General features: G+C 42.8%; 1 protein-coding gene across 1 annotated transcript in view; it reads left to right on the forward strand.

The window, feature by feature from the left end:
- Window positions 1-23,802, forward strand: part of XPO5 (exportin 5) — a 630,805-nt gene that overhangs the window by 583,863 nt on the left and 23,140 nt on the right. The window contains exon 31 of the mRNA XM_053712755.1: window positions 7,048-7,209. Within this exon, the coding sequence (XP_053568730.1) occupies window positions 7,048-7,209 (162 nt within the window). The remainder of the gene's footprint in view (window positions 1-7,047; window positions 7,210-23,802) is intronic.

Genomic DNA, 23,802 nt, shown 5'->3' on the forward strand with positions numbered 1-23,802 from the left:
CACTTTTATTGTTTGGGGAACGTTTTTATCGCCAGGCACTAGTTTAGACACCTTCCCAGTCAGGAAGGGCCTTTCACTATAGTAGGCAGAGCCTCATTTTCGCGCCATTATTGTGCAGTTTCTTTTAAGTACAGTGCATGCAGATGCATGTGAGAGGGTCTGGTGTCCACTGAAAACGTTCCTAGAAGGCTTGAATTGGTATCGTATACCCCCCTGGGATTGGTAAAGTCGCAACAAAGGCTGTGGCTGGGACTGTAGTGGGGTTAAAATTGCAAACGGCTCCGGTTTCCACATTTTAAGGGTTAACAGCTTGAAAATTGGGGTACAATACTTTGAATGCATTAAGACACTGTGGTGAAAATTTGGTAAAGATTGGACAATTCCTTCATAGTTTTTCACATATTCAGTAATAAAGTGTGCCCTGTTTAACATTTAAAGAGACAGTAACGGTTTTGTTTAAAAACGGTTTTTGTGCTTTATTAACCAGTTTAAGCCTGTTTAACATGTCTGTACCTTCAGATAGATCATGTTCTGTATGTATGGAAGCCAATGTGGTTCCCCCTTCAAATATATGTGATAATTGTGCCATAGCGTCCAAACATAGTAAGGACAGTACTGTCACAGATAGTAAGGTTGCCCAGGATGATTCCTCAGATGAAGGAAGTAGAGAGAGTTCTACATCATCTCCTTCTGTGTCTATACCAGTTATGCCCGCGCAGGCGACCCCTAGTACTTCTAGCGCGCCAATGCTTGTTACTATTCAACAATTGACGGCAGTAATGGATAACTCCATAGCTAATATTTTATCCAAAATGCCAGCATTTCAGAGAAAGCGCGATTGCTCTGTTTTAAACACTGTAGAGCAGGAGGGCGCTGATGATATTTTTTCTGTCATACCCTCACACCAGTCTGAAGTGGCAGTGAGGGAGGGTTTGTCAGATGGAGAAATTTCTGATACAGGAAGAATTTCTCAGCAGGCAGAACCTGATGTTGTGACATTTAAATTTAAATTAGAGCATCTCCGCGCATTACTTAAGGAGGTGCTATCTACTCTGGATGATTGTGACAATCTGGTCATCCCAGAAAAATTTCCTAGAGGTCCCGGTGCACCCTGATGCCTTTCCGATACCTAAACGGGTGGCGGACATAGTGAATAAGGAGTGGGAGAAGCCAGGCATACCTTTTGTCCCTCCTCCTATATTTAAAAAATTGTTCCCTATGGTCGACCCCAGGAAGGACTTATGGCAAACAGTCCCTAAGGTCGAGGGGGCGGTTTCTACACTAGCCAAGCGCACGACCATTCCCATTGAGGACAATTGTGCTTTCAAAGATCCTATGGATAAAAAATTGGAGGGTTTGCTTAAAAAGGATTTTTGTACAGCAAGGTTACCTCCTTCAACCTATTTCGTGCATTATTCCTGTCACTACAGCGGCGTGATTCTGGTTCGAGGAACTGGAAAAGTCGCTCAGTAGGGAGACTCCGTATGAGGAAGTCATGGACAGAATTCACGCACTTAAGTTAGCTAATTCCTTTATTTTAGATGCCGCTTTGCAGCTAGCGAGGTTAGCGGCGAAAAATTCAGGGTTTGCAATTGTGGCGCGCAGAGCGCTCTGGCTAAAGTCTTGGTCGGCGGATGTATCTTCCAAGACAAAATTGCTTAATATCCCTTTCAAAGGTAAGACCCTTTTTGGGCCAGAATTAAAAGAGATTATTTCAGACATCACTGGGGGAAAGGGCCATGCCCTCCCACAAGATAGACCTTTCAAGGCTAAGAATAAGTCCAATTTTCGTTCCTTTCGCAATTTCAGGAACGGAACGGCTTCCAACTCTGCAGCCTCTAGACAAGAGGGTAACGCTTCCCAGACTAAACCAGATTGGAAAATGCAAGGCTGGAACAAGGGTAAACAGGCCAAGAAAAAGCCACGTTACGTGGCGAAACATGTCAGGGACATTAGGGCAATGGTGAGGAGTCCTAGGAGCTCCTGTGTTTTTAGCAAGCCTTAAGCTACCGATTCAATTACTGTAGTCTTTTCACTCAATTTATTCTAAGTCTACAGAGAGCTAGGAATGGTTTAATATTTACATTTGATCCGGCTAGCCAAGTGTCACTGACAATCATGTTGCATTAATTAACCTAGCACCCGAGAACGCTGGAGAGCATATTACTCTCCCAGGCAGTTAACGGTTACAGCTGTAAATTTAGTCAGTATACCTAATATCACGGATTACATGTATGGACAAAACTGTGATTTATATAAGCATATCAATTTTTTAAAAAAATAGCCGCAAATGTCAGCACACACTAATGCATAAACAGTCACAAATGTGCAGTTAGGTCGTTGCAACATTATTGAAGATTTAAACTATTAGACACAAGTGTGTGTAAAAAGATAGACACAGCTAACCTCTTACAAAACTGAGCAGGCAAATAAGGTCCTGTGAATCACTATTACATGACAGGACATAAGCTACTGTGATTTTTATTAAAACTTTCTAGATCGAAATTTGTATAAGAGTGTAAAAACTGAGACACAGTTAACCTCTCAGACAACTGAATAAACACAGTACACACAGTCCTGTGCATTATTATTATACAACGGGGTATTTGAGACACTGTTTCATTATTTAATACTCAGACTGAAACACATACATATGTGAAAAGAGAGATACAATCAACCTCTCAGATAATCGAGCGAAGAAAGACTATATTTATAAACTGCTCTTTCTCTGCAGATGGTTAAACCTGGTAATATATCCAACTTAGCCGGCAACACTTATACTCAATTCAAGGTATACATAAGTATAGTATACACAGACAACAGCGAATAGTAAGCAGGTTAATTAACTGCAACCCAAATTATATTATATATAGGAGTATTTGCAGAAGTAATTTAAGTATTCTGTACAGCGACACGACAAGCCAAATAGACTACAATCGGTACATAAGTGTGTTTTTAAAGTTTTTTCCTATTTTATTTTCGAACCCCAATAAAAGTTAAATTTTAATTATAGTCAAGAGTATGTCTCTTCCATTCTTGGATTTCATTTTTTGATCTCTCGATATTAAAATGACTCAATAAGTGACCTGTGAGTGCTTCCAAGTGTATTCTTTTCCTTTCTTGCTCCAGAAATCAGTATTATACACATAGCACCAAATATAGCCACTCAGTTGGCTGATAACACAAAGGCCCCACTAGTTGGCCAGACATTTAAATAAAACAGGTCCTATTTATACCTGTAGTGCCATTGGTAATCCCTTTTTTCACAAACAGGCCAAGAAGCCTGCTGCTGCTACCAAGACAGCATGAAGGGGTAGCCCCCGATCCGGGACCGGATTTAGTAGGGGGCAGACTCTCTCTCTTTGCTCAGGCTTGGGCAAGAGATGTTCAGGATCCCTGGGCACTAGAAATAGTCTCTCAGGGTTATCTTCTAGAATTCAAGGAACTACCCCCAAGGGGGAGGTTCCACATGTCTCACTTATCTTCAAACCAAATAAAGAGACAGGCATTCTTACATTGTGTAGAAGACCTGTTAAAGATGGGAGTGATACACCCAGTTCCAACTGTGGAACAAGGTCAGGGGTTTTACTCAAATCTGTTTGTAGTTCCCAAAAAAGAGGGAACCTTCAGACCAATTCTGGATTTAAAAATTCTAAACAAATTTCTCAGAGTTCCATCGTTCAAAATGGAAACCATTCGAACAATTTTACCTACAATCCAGGAGGGTCAATTTATGACTACCGTGGATTTAAAGGATGCGTATCTACATATTCCTATCCACAAAGATCATCATCAGTTCCTAAGGTTCGCCTTTCTGGACAAACATTATCAGTTCGTGGCTCTCCCATTCGGGCTAGCCACTGCTCCAAGAATTTTCACAAAGGTGCTCGGGTCCCTTCTAGCGGTTCTAAGACCAAGGGGTATTTCAGTGGCACCTTATCTGGACGACATTCTAATCCAAGCGTCGTCTCTTTCCAAAGCAAAGGCTCATACAGACATTGTTCTAGCCTTTCTCAGATCTCACGGGTGGAAGGTGAACGTAGAAAAGAGTTCCCTGTCTCCGTCGACAAGAGTTCCCTTTTTGGGAACAATAATAGATTCTTTAGAAATGAAGATCTTCCTGACAGAAGTCAGAAAGTCAAAGCTTCTAAACGCTTGTCAAGTTCTTCACTCTATTCTGCAGCCTTCCATAGCTCAGTGCATGGAAGTAGTAGAGTTGATGGTTGCAGCAATGGACATAGTTCCTTTTGCTCAAATTCATCTAAGACCATTACAACTGTGCATGCTCAAGCAGTGGAATGGGGACTATACAGACTTGTCTCCAAAGATTCAAGTAGACCAGATGACCAGAGACTCACTCCGTTGGTGGTTGTCCCAGGAACACCTGTCTCAGGGAATGAGTTTCCGCAGACCAAAGTGGGTCATTGTGACGACCGACGCCAGTCTATTAGGCTGGGGCGCGGTCTGGGATTCCCTGAAAGCTCAGGGTCTATGGTCTCGGGAAGAGTCTCTTCTCCCGATAAACATCCTGGAACTGAGAGCGATATTCAATGCTCTCCGGGCTTGGCCTCAACTAGCGAAGGCCGGATTCATAAGATTCCAGTCAGACAATATGACGACTGTAGCTTACATCAACCATCAGGGGGGAACAAGGAGTTCCTTGGTGATGAGAGAGTTATCCAAAATCATCAAATGGGCGGAGGATCACTCCTGCCACCTATCTGCAATCCACATCCCAGGAGTAGACAACTGGGAGGCGGATTATCTGAGTCGTCAGACTTTCCATCCGGGGGAGTGGGAACTCCACCCGGAGGTGTTTGCCCAGTTGACTCAATTATGGGGCATTCCAGACATGGATCTGATTGCGTCTCGTCAGAACTTCAAGGTTCCTTGCTACGGGTCCAGATCCAGGGATCCCAAGGCGACTCTAGTGGATGCATTAGTGGCGCCTTGGTCGTTCAACCTAGCTTATGCGTTTCCACCGTTCCCTCTCCTTCCCAGGCTTGTAGCCAGGATCAAACAGGAGAAGGCCTCGGTGATTCTGATAGCTCCTGCGTGGCCGCGCAGGACTTGGTATGCAGACCTGGTGAATATGTCATCGGCTCCACCATGGAAGCTACCTTTGAGACAGGATCTTCTAGTACAAGGTCCATTCGAACATCCAAATCTAGTTTCTCTGCAGCTGACTGCTTGGAAATTGAACGTTGGATTTTATCCAAGCGTGGGTTTTCAGATTCAGTGATAGATACTCTGGTCCAAGCCAGAAAACCTGTGACTAGAAAGATTTACCATAAAATATGGAAAAGATATATCTGTTGGTGTGAATCCAAGGGATTCTCCTGGAGTAAGATTAAAATTCCTAAGATCCTCTCCTTTCTCCAAGAAAGTTTGGATAAGGGATTGTCAGCGAGTTCTCTAAAAGGACAGATTTCTGCTTTATCTGTCTTGTTACACAAACGACTGGCAGCTGTGCCAGATGTACAAGCTTTTGTACAGGCTTTGGTCAGAATCAAGCCTGTTTACAGACCCTTGACTCCTCCCTGGAGTCTAAATTTAGTTCTTTCAGTTCTTCATGGGGTTCCGTTTGAACCCTTACATTCCATAGATATCCAGTTACTATCTTGGAAAGTTCTGTTTTTGGTTGCTATTTCTTCTGCTAGAAGAGTTTCTGAATTATCTGCTTTGCAGTGTGATCCACCCTATCTGGTGTTCCATTCAGATAAGGTTGTTTTGCGTACCAAGCCTGGTTTTCTTCCAAAAGTTGTTTCCAAAAAGAATATTAACCAGGAAATAGTTGTTCCTTCTTTGTTTCCGAACCCAGTTTCAAAGAAGGAACGTTTGTTACACAATTTAGATGTAGTCCGTGCTTTAAAGTTCTATTTAGAAGCAACAAAGGATTTCAGACAAACTTCTTCTTTGTTTGTCGTTTATTCTGGTAAGAGGAGAGGACAAAAAGCTACTGCTACCTCTCTTTCTTTCTGGCTGAAAAGCATCATCCGATTGGCTTATGAGACTGCCGGACGGCAGCCTCCTGAACGAATCACAGCTCACTCTACTAGGGCTGTGGCTTCCACATGGGCCTTCAAGAACGAGGCTTCTGTTGATCAGATATGTAAGGCAGCGACTTGGTCTTCTCTGCACACTTTTGCCAAATTCTACAAATTTGATACTTATGCTTCTTTGGAGGCTATTTTTGGGAGAAAGGTTTTGCAAGCCGTGGTGCCTTCTGTTTAGGTAACCTGATTTGCTCCATCCGTGTCCTAAAGCTTTGGTATTGGTTCCCACAAGTTATGGATGACCTCGTGGACCGGACACACCAATGTTGGAGAAAACAGAATTTATGCTTACCTGATAAATTACTTTCTCCAACGGTGTGTCCGGTCCACGGCCCACTGGTATTTTAATCAGGTTTGAAAAATTTCTTTCTCTATACACTACAGTCACCACGGCACCCTATAGTTTCTCCTTTTTTTCTCCTAACCGTCGGTCGAATGACTGGGGGGACGGAGCCTGGGAGGGGCTATATGGACAGCTTTTGCTGTGCTCTTTGCCATTTCCTGTTGGGGAAGAGAATATTCCCACAAGTTATGGATGACGCAGTGGACCGGACACACCGTTGGAGAAAGTAATTTATCAGGTAAGCATAAATTCTGTTTCTACTGCAACTCACCTGCTGAAATATAGCGGTACCTTAGCTGCATCTCTAACATCTTTTATGGGTTTTAAGAGCATTATTACCCTGTGATACGAAGCGCTTATGTGTGCGACCGCGCTCCGCAGAGTTACATGCTGTGATACGAAGCGCTTATGTGTGCGACCGCGCTCCGCAGAGTTACATGCTGTGATACGAAGCGCTTATGTGTGTGACAGCGACCGCGCTATACAGAGTTACATGCTGTGATACGAAGCGCTTATGTGTGTGACAGCGACCGCGCTATACAGAGTTACATGCTGTGATACGAAGCGCTTATGTGTGTGACAGCGACCGCGCTATACAGAGTTACATGCTGTGATACGAAGCGCTTATGTGTGTGCATTTTGTTACAGCGACCGCGCTACGCAGAGTTACATGCTGTGATGAAACAGGTGCCTGATTTGAAGCCCGATCTTCTCAACACATTTGATGCAAAGCTGCTGGTCCCTGTCCAGAGAGTGGGAGAAAAGAAAAGGAGGGATAACTTCAAGAACCTCATCCACGGCTGTATAGGGGTGAGGAGAATTACCCAGTTGCCCACAATAGGAATAACGTGTGTGTCCCCCCCCCCCCCCCGTACTTGTAGGGCTAGAGACAAACAGGAAGCTGTTACCAGAAGCAGATTGAGATTTAAGAAAAACAGATGTTTTGAGAAGCTGAAACTTGTAGAATTCCCGAGAGAAGTTGATTGATGTGATATGTAACCTTCAGATAAGCCCAGAGTTGGTTAGAGGATCACAGTTACTGTTGTAGAATCTGTACTAGCGGAAGGTTTGCCTCTGGCGTAGACAAATCTGGGAACACCACTCCACTTCCTGTCAGTACTACAACTCCCCTTTCTGTCAGTACTACAACTCCACTTCCTGTTAGTACTACAACTCCCCTTTCTGTCAGTTCCTCCTCTCCCCTTCCTGTCAGTTCCGCCTCTCCCCTTTCTGTCAGTTCCGCCTCTCCACTTCCTGTCAGTACCACCTCTCCCCTTTCTGTCAGTTCCACCTCTCCCCTTCCTGTCAGTTCCGCCTCTCCCTTTCCTGTCAGTTCCGCCTCTCCCCTTCCTGTCAGTTCCGCCTCTCCCCTTCCTGTCAGTTCCACCTCTCCCCTTCCTGTCAGTACCACCTCTCCCTTTCCTGTCAGTTCCGCCTCTCCCCTTCCTGTCAGTTCCACCTCTCCCCTTCCTGTCAGTTCCACCTCTCCCCTTCCTGTCAGTTCCGCCTCTCCCCTTCCTGTCAGTTCCGCCTCTCCCTTTCCTGTCAGTTCCGCCTCTCCCCTTCCTGTCAGTTCTGCCTCTCCCCTTCCTCTCCCCTTCCTGTCAGTTCCGCCTCTCCCCTTCCTGTCAGTTCCGCCTCTCCCCTTCCTCTCCCCTTCCTGTCAGTACCACCTCTCCCCTCCCTGTCAGTTCCACCTCTCCCCTTCCTGTCAGTACCGCCTCTCCCCTTCCTGTCAGTACCACCTCTCCCCTACCAGTCAGTACCACCTCTCCCCTTCCTGTCAGTACCACCTCTCCCCTTCCTGTCAGTACCGCCTCTCCCCTTCCTTTCCCCTTCCTCTCCCCTTCCTGTCAGTTCCGCCTCTCCCCTTCCTGTCAGTTCCGCCTCTCCCCTTCCTCTCCCCTTCCTCTCCCCTTCCTGTCAGTTCCTCCTCTCCCCTTCCTGTCAGTACCACCTCTCCCCTTCCTGTCAGTTCCGCCTCTCCCCTTCCTCTCCCCTTCCTGTCAGTACCGCCTCTCCCCTTCCTGTCAGTACCACCTCTCCCCTCCCTGTCAGTTCCACCTCTCCCCTTCCTGTCAGTACCACCTCTCCCCTCCCTGTCAGTTCCACCTCTCCCTTTCCTGTCAGTTCCGCCTCTCCCCTTCCTGTCAGTTCTGCCTCTCCCCTTCCTCTCCCCTTCCTGTCAGTTCCTCCTCTCCCCTTCCTGTCAGTACCACCTCTCCCCTTCCTGTCAGTTCCGCCTCTCCCCTTCCTCTCCCCTTCCTGTCAGTACCGCCTCTCCCCTTCCTGTCAGTACCACCTCTCCCCTCCCTGTCAGTTCCACCTCTCCCCTTCCTGTCAGTACCGCCTCTCCCCTTCCTGTCAGTACCGCCTCTCCCCTTCCTGTTAGTACCGCCTCTCCCCTTCCTGTCAGTACCGCCTCTCCCCTTCCTGTCAGTACCGCCTCTTCCCGTCCTGTCAGTACCGCCTCTCCCCTTCCTGTCATTACCGCCTCTCCCCTTTCTGTCAGTACCGCCTCTCCCCTTCCTGTCAGTACCGCCTCTTCCTGTCCTGTCAGTTCCGCCTCTCCCCGTCCTGTCAGTACCGCCTCTCCCCGTCCTGTTAGTACCGCCTCTCCCCTTCCTGTCAGTACCGCCTCTCCCCTTCCTGTCATTACCGCCTCTCCCCTTTCTGTCAGTACCGCCTCTCCCCTTCCTGTCAGTACCGCCTCTTCCTGTCCTGTCAGTTCCGCCTCTCCCCGTCCTGTCAGTACCGCATCTCCCCGTCCTGTCAGTACCGCCTCTCCCCGTCCTGTCAGTACCGCCTCTCCCCTTCCTGTCAGTACCGCCTCTCCCCTTCCTGTCAGTACCGCCTCTCCCCGTCCTGTCAGTTCCACCTCTCCCCGTCCTGTCAGTTCCACCTCTCCCCGTCCTGTCAGTTCCACCTCTCCCCTTCCTGTCAGTTCCACCTCTCCCCTTCCTGTCAGTACCACCACTCCCCTTCCTGTCAGTACCACCTCTGCCTGTGAGATAACTGTTTGAAATGTTCTCCAATCTGCGCACTAGCTACAAAAAAAGTGCCGTATGACTAGCGCACCGAATGGAGTTCAAACTGTTAGCTCAAAAAAATGAGTTTTCTAACCTATGACATGGAGAGTCCACAACGTCATTCCAATTAATAGTGGGATATTCAACTCCTGACCAGCAGGAGGAGTCACAGAGCACCCCAACAACGCTGTTAAGTGTCACTTCCCTTACCCATAACTCCCAGTCATTCTCTTTGCCTCTGTCAATGAAGGAGTTGGTGTCTGAAGATATTTAATCCTTTTATGGGTGCTTTTCCCTGCAAGCAAGGATTGGGGCTATGCTGTGTCCATGTCAATCTCTTTAGTAAGAGTAGTGGTGGCATTTCGCAGTTAGAAGATGGCGAGGTGGTCTTTGCTTGACTTCTAACATTTATGCTACCCCTATTATAGAAAACCAGGGTTGGTTACTCTGTATTTTCTTTCTCTTCAGGTCCCTGTCAGCGAGCAGATGAGGCTGACACACATTATTGTGCTGTGACTGTTCAACAGCTGAAGACCCTGGTGGGTAAGTCCTTTCATTTATATTTCACAGACAGATATCCTGCACAAGGACTGAGATATTCAGTAACCTGGTGGGACCTGCTTCCTTCCAAATAAATAGGTGCCTGGTTTATGGTGAGTGAGATAGGGTATCCTCTTTTTATCCCTGGAAACTCTGTTTTTTACGGACCTTGTGGTCCTAATGATGGGCACTTTATTTATAAGCATGTTCACAGTACTACTGTTTTACTGTGACATTTTTTGTGTGTTGTTTTCCTCTGACTAAAATGGGGTTTTCTGTAGTTGCTTTTTTTTCACGCGCTTACGCTAAAATCGCTAGGACGTTAAGGAGTCCAGATTGTTATGCTGGTCATCCCTTTGCCTTTCGTGATCATAGTAGTGAGACCATTTTGCGCGCTGGGGAGTATTTAGTCAGATTGCCTATTTATAAGGATTGTTTGGCGTACTCTGATTTTTTCCTGTGTTCTGTAGAGAACTCCAATCGGACGTCACTTCCGGTATTTCCATACAACTGATTGGTCCGTGTCCAGTGAGTGACAGGATTCACAACCAATCAGATAGGGCATTTAATCGCCTATCTTCACTATCTATTTTACCTCCGCCTGGGGGGTTCAAGGTGGGCAAAGCCCCCCCTAGTAAACCTCATTCCCCAAGGTTTACTTGGTATGTATGCCAAAGGGTCTGCGGTGGCCCCCCCAGACAGAGGCAAAACAGATATTAAAATAAGAGTGACGTCAGATTGGAGTTTTTGACGAATTGGAGTTCTCGACAGAACACCGGTATGCCTTTTAGATGTTCCGCCATTGTGAGGGGTTACTATAGCGGCGCCATGTTTATTTCACAATGCAGTATAGCGCAATGTTGGTGCAATACGCAGCTGTTTGTAAGTATAATCTCTTATATAGCGATGGCATGGATAATAGTGCAGTGCTGATGTGATCTGCAGCTGTTTGTAAGTATAATCTCTTATATAGCGATGGCATGGATAATAGCGCAGTGCTGATGCGATCCTCAGCTGTTTGTAAGTATAATCTCTTATATAGCGATGGCATGGATAATAGTGCAGTGCTGATGCATGCCGCAGCTGTTTGTAAGTATAATCTCTTATATAGCGATGGCATGGATAATAGCGCAGTGCTGATGCGATCCTCAGCTGTTTGTAAGTATAATCTCTTATATAGCGATGGCATGGATAATAGCGCAGTGCAGATGCGATCCTCAGCTGTTTGTAAGTATAATCTCTTATATAGCGATGGCATGGATAATAGCGCAGTGCAGATGCGATCCGCAGCTGTTTGTAAGTAAGATCTCTTATATAGCAATGGCATGGATAATAGCGCAGCGCTAATGCGATCCGCAGCTGTTTGTAAGTAAGATCTCTTATATAGCGATGGCATGGATAATAGTGCAGTGCTGATGTGATCCGCAGCTGTTTGTAAGTATAATCTCTTATATAGCGATGGCATGGATAATAGCGCATTGCTGATGCGATCCCCAGCTGTTTGTAAGTATAATCTCTTATATAGCGATGGCATGGATAATAGTGCAGTGCTGATGTGATCCGCAGCTGTTTGTAAGTATAATCTCTTATATAGCGATAGGATAATAGTGCAGTGCTGATGCGTTCCGCAGCTGTTTGTAAGTAAGATCTCTTATATAGCGATGGCATGGATAATAGCGCAGTGCTGATGTGATCCGCAGCTGTTTGTAAGTAAAATCTCTTATATAGCGATGGCATGGATAATAGTGCAGTGCTGATGTGATCTGCAGCTGTTTGTAAGTATAATCTCTTATATAGCGATGGCATGGATAATAGTGCAGTGCTGATGTGATCCGCAGCTGTTTGTAAGTATAATCTCTTATATAGCAATGGCATGGATAATAGCGCAGTGCTGATGTGATCCGCAGCTGTTTATAAGTATAATCTCTTATATAGCAATGGCATGGATAATAGCTCATTGCTGATGCGATCCGCAGCTGTTTGTAAGTATAATCTCTTATATAGCGATAGGATAATAGTGCAGTGCTAATGTGATCCGCAGCTGTTTGTAAGTATAATCTCTTATATAGCGATGGCATGGATAATAGCGCAGCGCTAATGCGATCCGCAGCTGTTTGTAAGTATAATCTCTTATATAGCGATGGCATGGATAATAGTGCATTGCTGATGTGATCCGCAGCTGTTTGTAAGTATAATCTCTTATATAGCGATGGCATGGATAATAGCGCATTGCTGATGTGATCCGCAGCTGTTTGTAAGTATAATCTCTTATATAGCGATGGCATGGATAATAGTGCAGTGCTGATGCGATCCCCAGCTGTTTGTAAATATAATCTCTTATATAGCGATGGCATGGATAATAGCGCAGTGCTGATGTGATCCGCAGCTGTTTGTAAGTATATACTCTTATATAGCGATTGCATGGATAATAGCGCAGTGCTGATGCGATCCGCAGCTGTTTGTAAGTAAGACCTCTTATATAGCGATGGCATGGATAATAGTGCAGTGCTGATGTGATCCGCAGCTGTTTGTAAGTATAATCTCTTATATAGCGATTGCATGGATAATAGCGCAGTGCTGATGCGATCCGCAGCTGTTTGTAAGTAAGACCTCTTATATAGCGATGGCATGGATAATAGTGCAGTGCTGATGTGATCCGCAGCTGTTTGTAAGTATAATCTCTTATATAGCGATGGCATGGATAATAGCGCAGTGCTGATGTGATCCACAGCTGTTTGTAAGTATATACTCTTATATAGCGATTGCATGGATAATAGCGCAGTGCTGATGCGATCCGCAGCTGTTTGTAAGTAAGATCTCTTATATAGCGATGGCATGGATAATAGCGCAGTGCTGATGTGATCCGCAGCTGTTTGTAAGTAAGATCTCTTATATAGCGATGGCATGGATAATAGCGCAGTGCTGATGTGATCCGCAGCTGTTTGTAAGTAAGATCTCTTATATAGCGATGGCATGGATAATAGCGCAGTGCTGATGTGATCCGCAGCTGTTTGTAAGTATATACTCTTTATAGCGATGGCATGGATAATAGCGCAGTGCTGATGCGATCCGCAGCTGTTTGTAAGTAAGATCTCTTATATAGCGATGGCATGGATAATAGCGCAGCGCTAATGCGATCCGCAGCTGTTTGTAAGTATAATCTCTTATATAGCGATGGCATGGATAATAGTGCAGTGCTGATGTGATCCGCAGCTGTTTGTAAGTATAATCTCTTATATAGCGATGGCATGGATAATAGCGCAGTGCTGATGTGATCCGCAGCTGTTTGTAAGTATATACTCTTATATAGCGATTGCATGGATAATAGCACAGTGCTGATGCGATCCGCAGCTGTTTGTAAGTAAGATCTCTTATATAGCGATGGCATGGATAATAGTGCAGTGCTGATGTGATCCGCAGCTGTTTGTAAGTAAGATCTCTTATATAGCGATTGCATGGATAATAGCGCAGTGCTGATGCGATCCGCAGCTGTTTGTAAGTAAGATCTCTTATATAGCGATGGCATGGATAATAGTGCAGTGCTGATGTGATCCGCAGCTGTTTGTAAGTATGATCTCTTATATAGCGATGGCATGGATAATAGTGCAGTGCTGATGTGATCCGCAGCTGTTTCTAAGTATAATCTCTTATATAGCGATAGGATAATAGCGCAGTGTTACCTGTTCTAAAACTGGTGGTTATGTGCTAGTTTTTCATTTCTCAGCGGATCCTCCCTTTGTACTTTAAAGTAGAGATCCAGGCTGCAGATATCTCTGAGTTTTTGCCTGAAACAGCTCAGGTTAATTTAGAGGTGAAGATGTTTTTTTTTCTGTAGGGCTTAACTTGTATTCAGTTGTCTCTACCCTACTAATATACATATTTATTTGTGTATTACACTCTTCTCTTTGGAGACAGTGTTCCCTTAGGGATGGCTGCCTTCTGGTGGCTTTTCATTGTAATTACATTCTCATTTCTATATTGAGAAATTCATGTACTTATTTTATGTAATATACATAATTTTCGTTCATGTAATTGGCAAGAGTCCATGAGCTAGTGTCGTATGGGATATACAATCCTACCAGGAGGGACAAAGTTTCCTAAGCCTCAAAATGCCTATAAATACACCCCTCCCCACACCCACAATTCAGTTTTACAAACTTTGCTTCCTATGGAGGTGGTGAAGTAAGTTTGTGCTTGATTTTCTTCTGTGATATGCGCTTCTCAGCATTTTGAAGCCCGATTCCTCTGAGTACAGCGTTTGTCAGAGGGATGTGAAGGGAGTATCACCTATTTTTTTCATAGGTTCTCTGTTATCGGTCGTAGAGATTCATCTCCTACCTCCCTTTTCAGATCGACGATATACTCTCATATTCCATTACCTCTACTGATACTGTTTTAGTACTGGTTTGGCTATCTGCTATATGTGGATGGGTGTCTTTCGGTAAGTATGCTTTCGTTATTTAAGACACTCAGTTATGGTTTGGCGCTTTATGTATTAATATAAAGTTTTAAATATACGTATTGTACTTATATTTGCCATGAGTCAGGTTTATGTATATTTCCTTTTGCAGACTATCAGTTTCAAAATTGGGAAACATATTTAGGAAGTTATTTTTTCTTACCTGGGGTATAGTCTTTTTCTTCAAATTGACTATTTTTTTCATTAAATTTTGCGGGCAAAATTAGGCTCGTGAGGTTGCAAAATGCTGATATTTATTGCGTCATTTTTTGCATGATAATTTTTTTGGCACAAAGGTACGTTCGGTGACGCAAATTCGTCATTTCCGGTGTCTTAGTTGACGCCAGGTTTCCTTGCACACGCAAGTTGCGTCATTTCCGGATGTTGTTAGCGCCAAAAATAATTTAGTTATTTAAGCCCCACTTCCTATATGCCTCTTGCCTTTTTTTATGCTCAGGGGGCTATGCTGTTTGCATTTTTTCTTTCTAATGACATGGTGAGTCCATGGATCATCTAATTACTATTGGTAATATCACTCCTGCTGGGCAGTAGGCGGCAAAGAGCACCACAGCAAAGCTGGTAAATATCACCTCCCTTCCCTCCAACCCCAGTCATTCTCTTTGCCTTCGTTAGAGCAAGGAAGTGGTAAAGTTAGTGTCTGAAAAGATTCTTCAATCAAGATTGTATTATTTTAATTGCAGCACAAGTAGTACAAGTATGTGCTGTTTTTCCTCCAGGGTGTAGCTGTAGTCCATTTCAGTCTCTTCAGTAGAGCATTGGTGGCTTTTAAGCAAAGGGCACTTGTGGGAGATAATGCTCACTGCACCTCCCTAAAATTTAAATAAAGTGCTGCCCTTTTTATTATTTATCCACAGGTCAATGTGAGGGAAAGGACCTCTCCAAACCTAGTCAGCTGCCTTGCTGCCAGGCAGATTTTATTGAGGCAAGTGCTATTATTTTTCTTAAGCAGTATTAAGGTAAAAATATGGCACTTATTATTTCCCTGAAATGGGATGTTTGATGCATTAATCCTAATGTCTTAAGGGGATTATGTAAGGCAGTATTTGCAGGCACTGGGGACTTGAGGAGAATAGGCTCAATGTTGGTGATACTTTCACATGAAATGTCAACTGACACGTTATTTTTGACACGCCCACGATGGACGGGGCTTGTGTGGCAGTAAAATTACGTGTTGCGCACATATTTTCTCTCACTTCCTGTATATGAAGGAGAGAAATCTTGCAACTTGCCGTTTTTCTTTTTTTTAGTTAACACGGATTAACGATCGTCTAGCATTATTTAAAACAGCTCTGTTTTGGTTCCGGTTTCCATACATATTATCTCCGGTAATCCAGCAAGGTAGGCACCTCAGCAGAGCTAAAGCTGAGGTGTAGAGGCTGTTTGAGGTGTTTTGAAACATTATTTTTCATTATTGCATTACTTTAAAAAATACAGCAATTTCGTTTTTACATTTCATCAAAAATAAAGCAGTTACGTTTTAAAATTTAAAGAAACAGTAACTTTTTTTCTGTATAAAATTTTAGTAAAATTTAAATATTTTTAATTTTATTTCTATTAAGATGGATCAAGACTCTGTTATAGATTACAGATGTCCTTAATGTTTGAATGCTAATATTGAACCATCAGTCCCTTTCTGTTCCTCATGTGTTGAGAGAACACTAAATTTTAGGGATAGACTTTTTGAGCCAATATTGTCTAAGACGGATGCTGTCCAGGAGTCTTCTGACAATGTTCAAAATATGCCGCAGTTTTCTCCTCAGGTGTCCCAAATTTTATTGCCCATTAATACAGTGCCCTGCGCTTCCTTCCAAGCTCCATCTGGAGTTTCTTTGCAAGACATTGCTTCCCTCATGTCTTCTGCAGTTTCTTATGTGTTGTTTGCTTTTCCCATGCTACAGGGAAAGCGCAAGAGGAAATGTAAAGAATCAGTGTGTAAGGTTTCTGACACGACAGTGTCTATTCCGAATGTTCCCTTTCATAGGTCTAAGAGGAGGATACTTCGGTAGCATCTGAGGGTGAGATCTCAGATTCAGACAGTGTAATTCCTTCCTCTGATGCTGAAGTTGTATCCTTCAGATTTTAAGCTAGAGAACCTCTGTTTACTACTTTAAGGAGGTTTTGGCTACTTTGGACGACTCTGACGCCACTGTCGTTGTCAACCCTAAGAAGTCTAATAAACTTAACAACTATTATGATGTACCTTCCATGCTGGAATGTTTTCCCGTACCAGATCGGGCTTCAGATATTATTGTTAAGGATTGGGAGAAACCGGGTATTCCTTTTTCTCCTTCTCCTATTTTTAAGAAGATGTTTCCCATTGATGACTCTATCAAAGAGTCTTGGCAAACGGTCCCCAAGGTGGAAGGGGCAATCTCCACTTTAGCTAAGAGAACTACTATTCCCATAGAGGATAGCTGTTCTTTTAAGGATCCTATAGATAAGAAACTGTAGGGTTTTCTTAAAAAGATGTATGTTCACCAGGGTTTACAATGGCAACCTGCAGTGTGTATTGCTACCGTCTCTAGTGCAGTGGCATACTGGTTTGATGCGTTGTCTGATTCTATTCAAACAGATACTCCCCTTGAAGAGATCCAGGACAGGATCAAGGGTCTTAAATTGGCCAATTCTTTTATTTCTGATGTTTCCCTTCAGGTTATCAAATTAGGTGCAAAGATTTCTAGTTTTGCCATTCTGGCCCGTAGAGCCTTATGGTTGAAATCTTGGTCTGCTGATGTGTCGTCTAAGCTTTTGGCTATTACTTACAAGGGTAAGACCTTGTTTGGGCCAGCTTTGGCTGAGATTATTTCTGACATCACAGGAGGAAAAGGACATTTCCTCCCTCAGGATAAGAGAAATAACAGAAGGGACGTCAGAGTAATTTTCGTATTTTTCGAAACTTCAAGGGTAAACCTTCCTCTCCCTCTACGAAACAGGAACAGTCCAAGCCTTCCTAGAGACCCAACCAATCTTGGAATAAGGGAAAGCCGCTAATGACTCAAAGTCAGCATGAAGGGTCTGCCCCCAATCCGGGACCGGATCTTGTGGGGGAACAGAATTTCCTTTTTCGGTCAGGCTTGGATTCGGGACGTTCAGGATCCTTGGGCGATAGACATTGTGTCCCAGGGATACAAACTATAATTCAAGACCTTTCCCCCCAGGGGCAGATTTCTGCTCTCAAGATTATCTGTCGACCAGATAAAAAGAGAGGCGTTCTTACACTGTGTTCGGGATCTTTCCGAAATGGGAGTGATAGTTCCTGTTCCAGTACAGGAGCAGGGTCTGGGATTTTACTCCAATCTGTTTGTGGTTCCCAAGAAAGAGGGAACCTTCAGACCAATCTTAGATTTCAAAAGTCTAAACAAATTCCTCAGAGTACCGTTCTTCAAGATGGAAACTATTTGTTCCATTTTTCCTTTAGTTCAAGAAGGTAAATTTATGACAACAGTGTATTTAAAGGACGCATACCTACATGTTCCCATCCACAGGGATCATCCCAAGTTTCTGAGATTTGCTTTTCTACTCAAACACTTCCCGTTTGTGGCTTTTCCATTCGGTCTTGCTACAGCTCCCAGAATTTTTTCGAAGGTTCTGGGATCCCTGTTGGCAGTGCTCCGATTGCAGGGTATTGCAGTGGCGTCTTATCTGGACAATATTCTGGTTCAGGCCCAATCTTTTCAACAAGCAAACTCCCACATGGAGATGCTTTTATCCTTCTTGCACTCTCACAGATGGAAGGTAAATCTGGAAAAGAGTTCTTTAATTCCATCCACAAGGGTAGTATTCTTGGGAACCATAATAGATTCCATTTTGATGTAGATTTTTCTGACAGAGGTAGGAAAATCCAAGATTTTTGATGCTTGTCTGTCTCTTCATTCCTCTCCTCAGCCATCTGTGGCTCAATGTATGGAGGTAATCAGTCTGATGGTAGCCACCATGGATATTATTCCGTTTGCTCGTTTCCATCTCAGACCTCTGCAGTTATGCATGCTCAGACAGTGGAACGGGATTATGCAGATCTGTCTCCGCAAATTCATCTGGATCAGATGACAAGAGATTCTTTTCCTTTGTGGTTGTCTCAGGATCATCTCTCCCAGGGAACCTGTTTTTGCAGACCCTCCTGGGTGATTGTGACAACGGACGTCAGCCTGATAGGTTGGGGAGCAGTATGGGGCCTTCAAAGGGCTCAGGGGACATGGACTCTGGAAGAGTCTGTTCTTCCTATAAACATTCTAGAGCTAAGAGCAATCTTCAATGCTCTTCTGGCCTGGCCTCAGCTTCTGCCCGGTTTATCAGATTTCAGTCGGACAACATAACCTCAGTGGCTTACATCAACCATCAAGACGGAACTTGGAGTTCTTTGGCCATGAAGAGGTGTCCAAGATTAATCAGTGGGCAGAGACCCACAACTGTTGTCTATCTGCAATCCACATTCCAGGAGTGGACAATTGGGAAGCGGATTTTCTGAGCAGACAGACCTTTCACCCGGGTGAATGGGAAATACACCCGGAAGTGTTTTCCAACTTGATTCTCAAATGGGGACATCCGGATCTAGATCTCATGGCATCTTGTCAGAATGCCAAGCTTCTGAGGTACGGGTCAAGGTCCAGGGACCCTCAGGCGGTTCTGATAGATGCTCTGGCAGTTCCTTGGAACTTCAGTCTTTCCTCCGTTCGCTCTCCTTTCTCGGGTCATAGCTCGGATCAAGCAAGAGAGGGCGTTGGTGATTGGGCGTTGTTATCTTGAAAGGTTTTGTTTCTTGTTGCTATTTCTTCTGCTCGTAGAGTCTCAGAGCTCTCAGCTTTACAGTATGAGTCTCCTTACCTTATTTTTCATTCGGATAAGGTAGTTTTACGTACTAAGTTAAGTTTTCTTCCTAAAGTAGTTTCAGATCGAAACATTAATCAGGAGATTGTTGTTCCTTCTTTATGTCTACGAGGGCTGTTTCCTCTTCCTGGGCATTCAAAAATTAAGCTTCTGTGGAGCATATTTGCAAGGCTGCAACTTGGTCCTCTCTACTCACTTTTTCAAAATCTATAAATTTGATACTTTTGCCTCGGCTGAGGCTTCCTTTGGGAGAAAGGTTCTTCAAGCAGTGGTGCCTTCTGTTTAGGTTCCCTGTCTTGTCCCTCCCTTATCTGTGTCCTTTAGCTTGGGTATTGATTCCCAATAGTAATTAGATGATCCGTGGACTCACCGTGTCATTAGAAAGAAAACTAAATTTATGCTTACCTGATAAATTTATTTATTTCTTGAAACGGTGAGTGCACGGCCCGCCCTGTTTTGAAGACAGGGATTTTTTAGTTATGTTATAAACCTCAGGCACCTCTGCGCCTTGGACGGGAACCAAAAAGAGGGGTGCCCTAAATAATTTGAACAAAGTCTGTGCACAAACCGTCAGCAATCGTGTGTAGACGGGTGATACAGGAAGGCTCAGATGAGGAGCACAAGTCTGAAGCGGCAGCTCCTCTGGTCCTCGGTCAGAAGATTCTGTGAAATTAGAAGTGAAAAAGAGGGCGCCACATAGCGTAATAACGTCTGATCAGGGGCTGGAAGAACAATTACAAAAGGCTTACCGAATGTATATGCACCGTTCTATGACCGGTGCTCTCTGGCCAACTAACAGTGGTTAGCACACTGGTGGGTCTGTAATACCGCTGCACCTGAACAAAGGCAGGTGAATCTCTGTGTAGCCCTGGTGAAGGTAGATGGACTTCTGTGGAATGTGGTATTTCAAGGCTGCAGTGTGTATCAAATTCGCTAGCCCATTCCAAGGCAAGATAAAACAAAGGACAACTTCCGTGGAGTAAAAACAATCTTTAATCCATAAAAACACCGCTACGCGTTTCTCGACCGTAAACTGGTCGTTTCATCAGGCATAAACAAATGGATACAAATAATACAAATTGAAAACCTTAAATACTGGTGTGTTTTAAAAAACGGAAGTTGTCATAATACCAAAATAGACCAATGGTGGCTTAATTTGCACTGCGAGGCTTATTAACATTGTGTATGATGTTCACCTGTGAACTGCCCCATTGATCGAATACAAATGTATATCTCTGAAAAAAGTGGTGATAGAACAATGACAAAAGTAACAGAAAACACTAAGAAATTAGTCCTAAATGTTTGAGTTCACATTCTGATAATAATCCCAAGAGGTATGTGTTTGTTTGAAAGAAAACAAAGAAATAATAAAATAATTGAGAAAACTAATAAATAGTGTCAGGCATCTGTAAGTTGTAAAGTGAGACCCTACGGCTCCGGAAGAAATACAAAATGAAAAATAACATCGCTGGGACTTACAGGGGCTGATTGTTAAATTAGAAATAATTCAAGGATTATTCGTTTAAATATAAAAAAAAAGTTGTAAATATTGCTAAAATAAGACATTTGAGGTTGCTGATTTGGAACTTAACTATAGTCCCCAGTAAAATTCTTTTTAAAAAATTGCGTTGTCAAATGTTAATAAGAATTCTAAATTATAGTCAAAATTAGTGCATCCCTTATATTGGCGAAGTAGATGATAAGGGCAAAATATAATTTTTTGAAAAAGATTCGTGTAGATGCGATGAATGTAATTCATGGTATGTTTATAAGTATTTAATGTTTGTCATCAAAGATATTGGTTTGTAATGTTGTCTCATAGATTTGCAAAAACGTATCCAAAATGTGCTACATAAGTTGGTCAGAAAAAATATGAAGAAAATACGGTTGCTGGATTGGGAAATGTTAACATGACTGCAAGAACTTTTTCATGTTTTTAAATAAATCCATGTGTGTATGATAGTATGCGTGTGAATAAAAAGTGGCCTATAATATGTAAGAAATCCTAGTGTAAATAGTTCTTTGGGACTCCAATTATATTGTAAACTCAGTGGATAATAAGTGTAAAGTTGTGTGTAAGAAATGAGTGTATTGAACTTTTGTCTCGCCAGAAAAAATCCACCCACTTGTATATGTATTATAGGGGTAATATATGGTATTTACGTGTAATTGTTGTTCAGACAAGCTGTTTGAAATCGTTGTGTTGTTAAGATTTACTATTGTTATTTGGAAAGCATGCGTTACAAATATGGTATAAATACGCAAAATGTGTATGTCCTGAGCTAATGATATGGATGTACACCAGAGAATGGTGAATAAAAACAGGGTTAATATAACAAGATTGTATTCAGGATATCCAGATAATATGTCATGTTGGATAATAGTTAGTAATGCCTCTGTGCAAGTGTGATAATAAGGGTCGAGGTCTGTAATGATATCTCGAATGACAGATGTATGAGAGATCTGTTACAAATCGAGAAACTCGATCTAAAAATACAATAAAAGATAAAAGATCCCATCTGGGTCTACGATCTAAATGCAAGCATAATAAAAGACGCAAATAGAAAAAGAGTATGTAAGTCTCATAAACAGTTGTCAACGACGAGTCTGTGTATTTGAAAACATACGGTGTGTCAGGATTCAGACATGAAGTATTGGGGAGGTGGGAAGATGAGTGAATATGGCTGTACAATATCTTGAGAATATAAAGTGTAATGAAAATAGAAACATGATGTACAAACAGTTGTACGAGTGTATAGTGTCATGGTATCAGAAAACTAGTCATGGTGTAAAAGAGTTAGACTAGCGAGGAAGGGGTATAGTATACAGCAGAATAAACCAGTGTAAGGGGGAACCTGTGTTGTATAGATATTCATCATAATAAAATGCTGACATGAAACCTGAAACCAGATTAATTGGTTATGTTGTCTGCTGTAAGTGGGAGAAAAAATGTAAAGTGTAGCCGTAAAATAGGATATGGTGTAAAAGGGAAAAAGTGTATGTAATAGTGGAAGATGGTATGGAGTGCTGCACACAAATAGGATATATAGTGTAACAGAAGGGGGGTGGGGTGGGGATATATGTGGGACAAATGATAGGATATGATATTGGAATGTGAATAAATATAACTTAGTGTGGTAAATATACCCGCATATGTATTAATTGGAAACTGTTGAACAATCTGAATTAATTGAACGCTGCTAGGTCCAGGTTAGCATTTAAACCTTCGGGAAACAATGTCTTCAATTTGAAAATCCAAAAAGTTTCCCGTTGTCTGAGTTTGTTAACTCTATTGTAATCTGATGATTTGGGAATAAAATCAATAGGGAGATATTTGAAGATATGGGGGTTACCCTGATGTTTTAACAGACAGTGGTTAGGGATACTGTGTTTGACTTTTGTTTTCTTGCAATTCTTACAGTTACGATAATGTTCCCCCCACCTTGTTTTGACTTTTCTGGAGGTGCGGCCTACATATTGCAGGCCGCATACACACTCAAATAGATATATTACGAAAGCGGAATCACAATTGAAAAAGCCCTGGATGGGAAAGGTATCTCCGGTAGTATGAGATTTAAAAAGTTTAGTGCCAGATTTAATAGATTGACAAGAATTACATCCGGTTTTACCATATTTGTATACTCCCTGTAAACCAAAAATTCCTTTCTTGAATTTGTTAGTGTCTTTGGACCGCTGTTGTGTATGTTTGACTATTTTGCTTGGTGCCAATCTACTTCTCAAGGTGGGAGCTCTCCTATAAACAATTCTTGGTTGATCCTGTACAATGTTTTTCAGTATGGGATCCCTTTGAATAACATGCCAATGTTTATGGATTATCTGTTGTATTTTATGAAAACTGTTGTTATATTGAGTAAAGAACATATAAAGAACACCCAAAATTCACAAGGACAAAAATAACCCCCCTGGGTGTCCAATCATTGCAGGGATTGGTAATCTAACCTACAATCTATCATTCTATATAGATCAATTTTTACAGAAATTTGTAATAACACTTCCCTCTTACATTAGGGATAGCACCCATCTCTTACAACTACTACAAGATCTGACCCTTACAAACACAAAGAAACTTTGGATTACATACGACGTCAGTTCCCTATATTCAAATATAGCTCACGATCTAGGAGTGTCAGCAGTATCCCATTTTTTAGAACAAGACCCGTATTTACCCAAAGAACAAAAAGCATTTATTTTAGAATGCATTATGTACATTTTACAACACAACTATTTTCTCTATCTAGACCGTTTTTATTTACAGATCAGGGGAACGGCCATGGGTACCAGGTTTGCCCCAAGTTTCGCCAATCTCTTTATGGGATTATTCGAGGAGGTATACATCCACCACACGGACCTTGGGGCGAACCTGGTATTCTATGGCCGTTACATAGATGACCTTTTATTAATTTGGAATGGTTACCTCGAATCGGCAGAATCGTTCATTACACATCTTAATAGCAATGATATGGGAATTACATTTACGGCCAATATACAATCTGACTCAATAGAATATTT

This window comes from Bombina bombina, chromosome 4 (genome assembly GCF_027579735.1).
Source record: "Bombina bombina isolate aBomBom1 chromosome 4, aBomBom1.pri, whole genome shotgun sequence".
Lineage (NCBI taxonomy): Eukaryota > Metazoa > Chordata > Amphibia > Anura > Bombinatoridae > Bombina > Bombina bombina.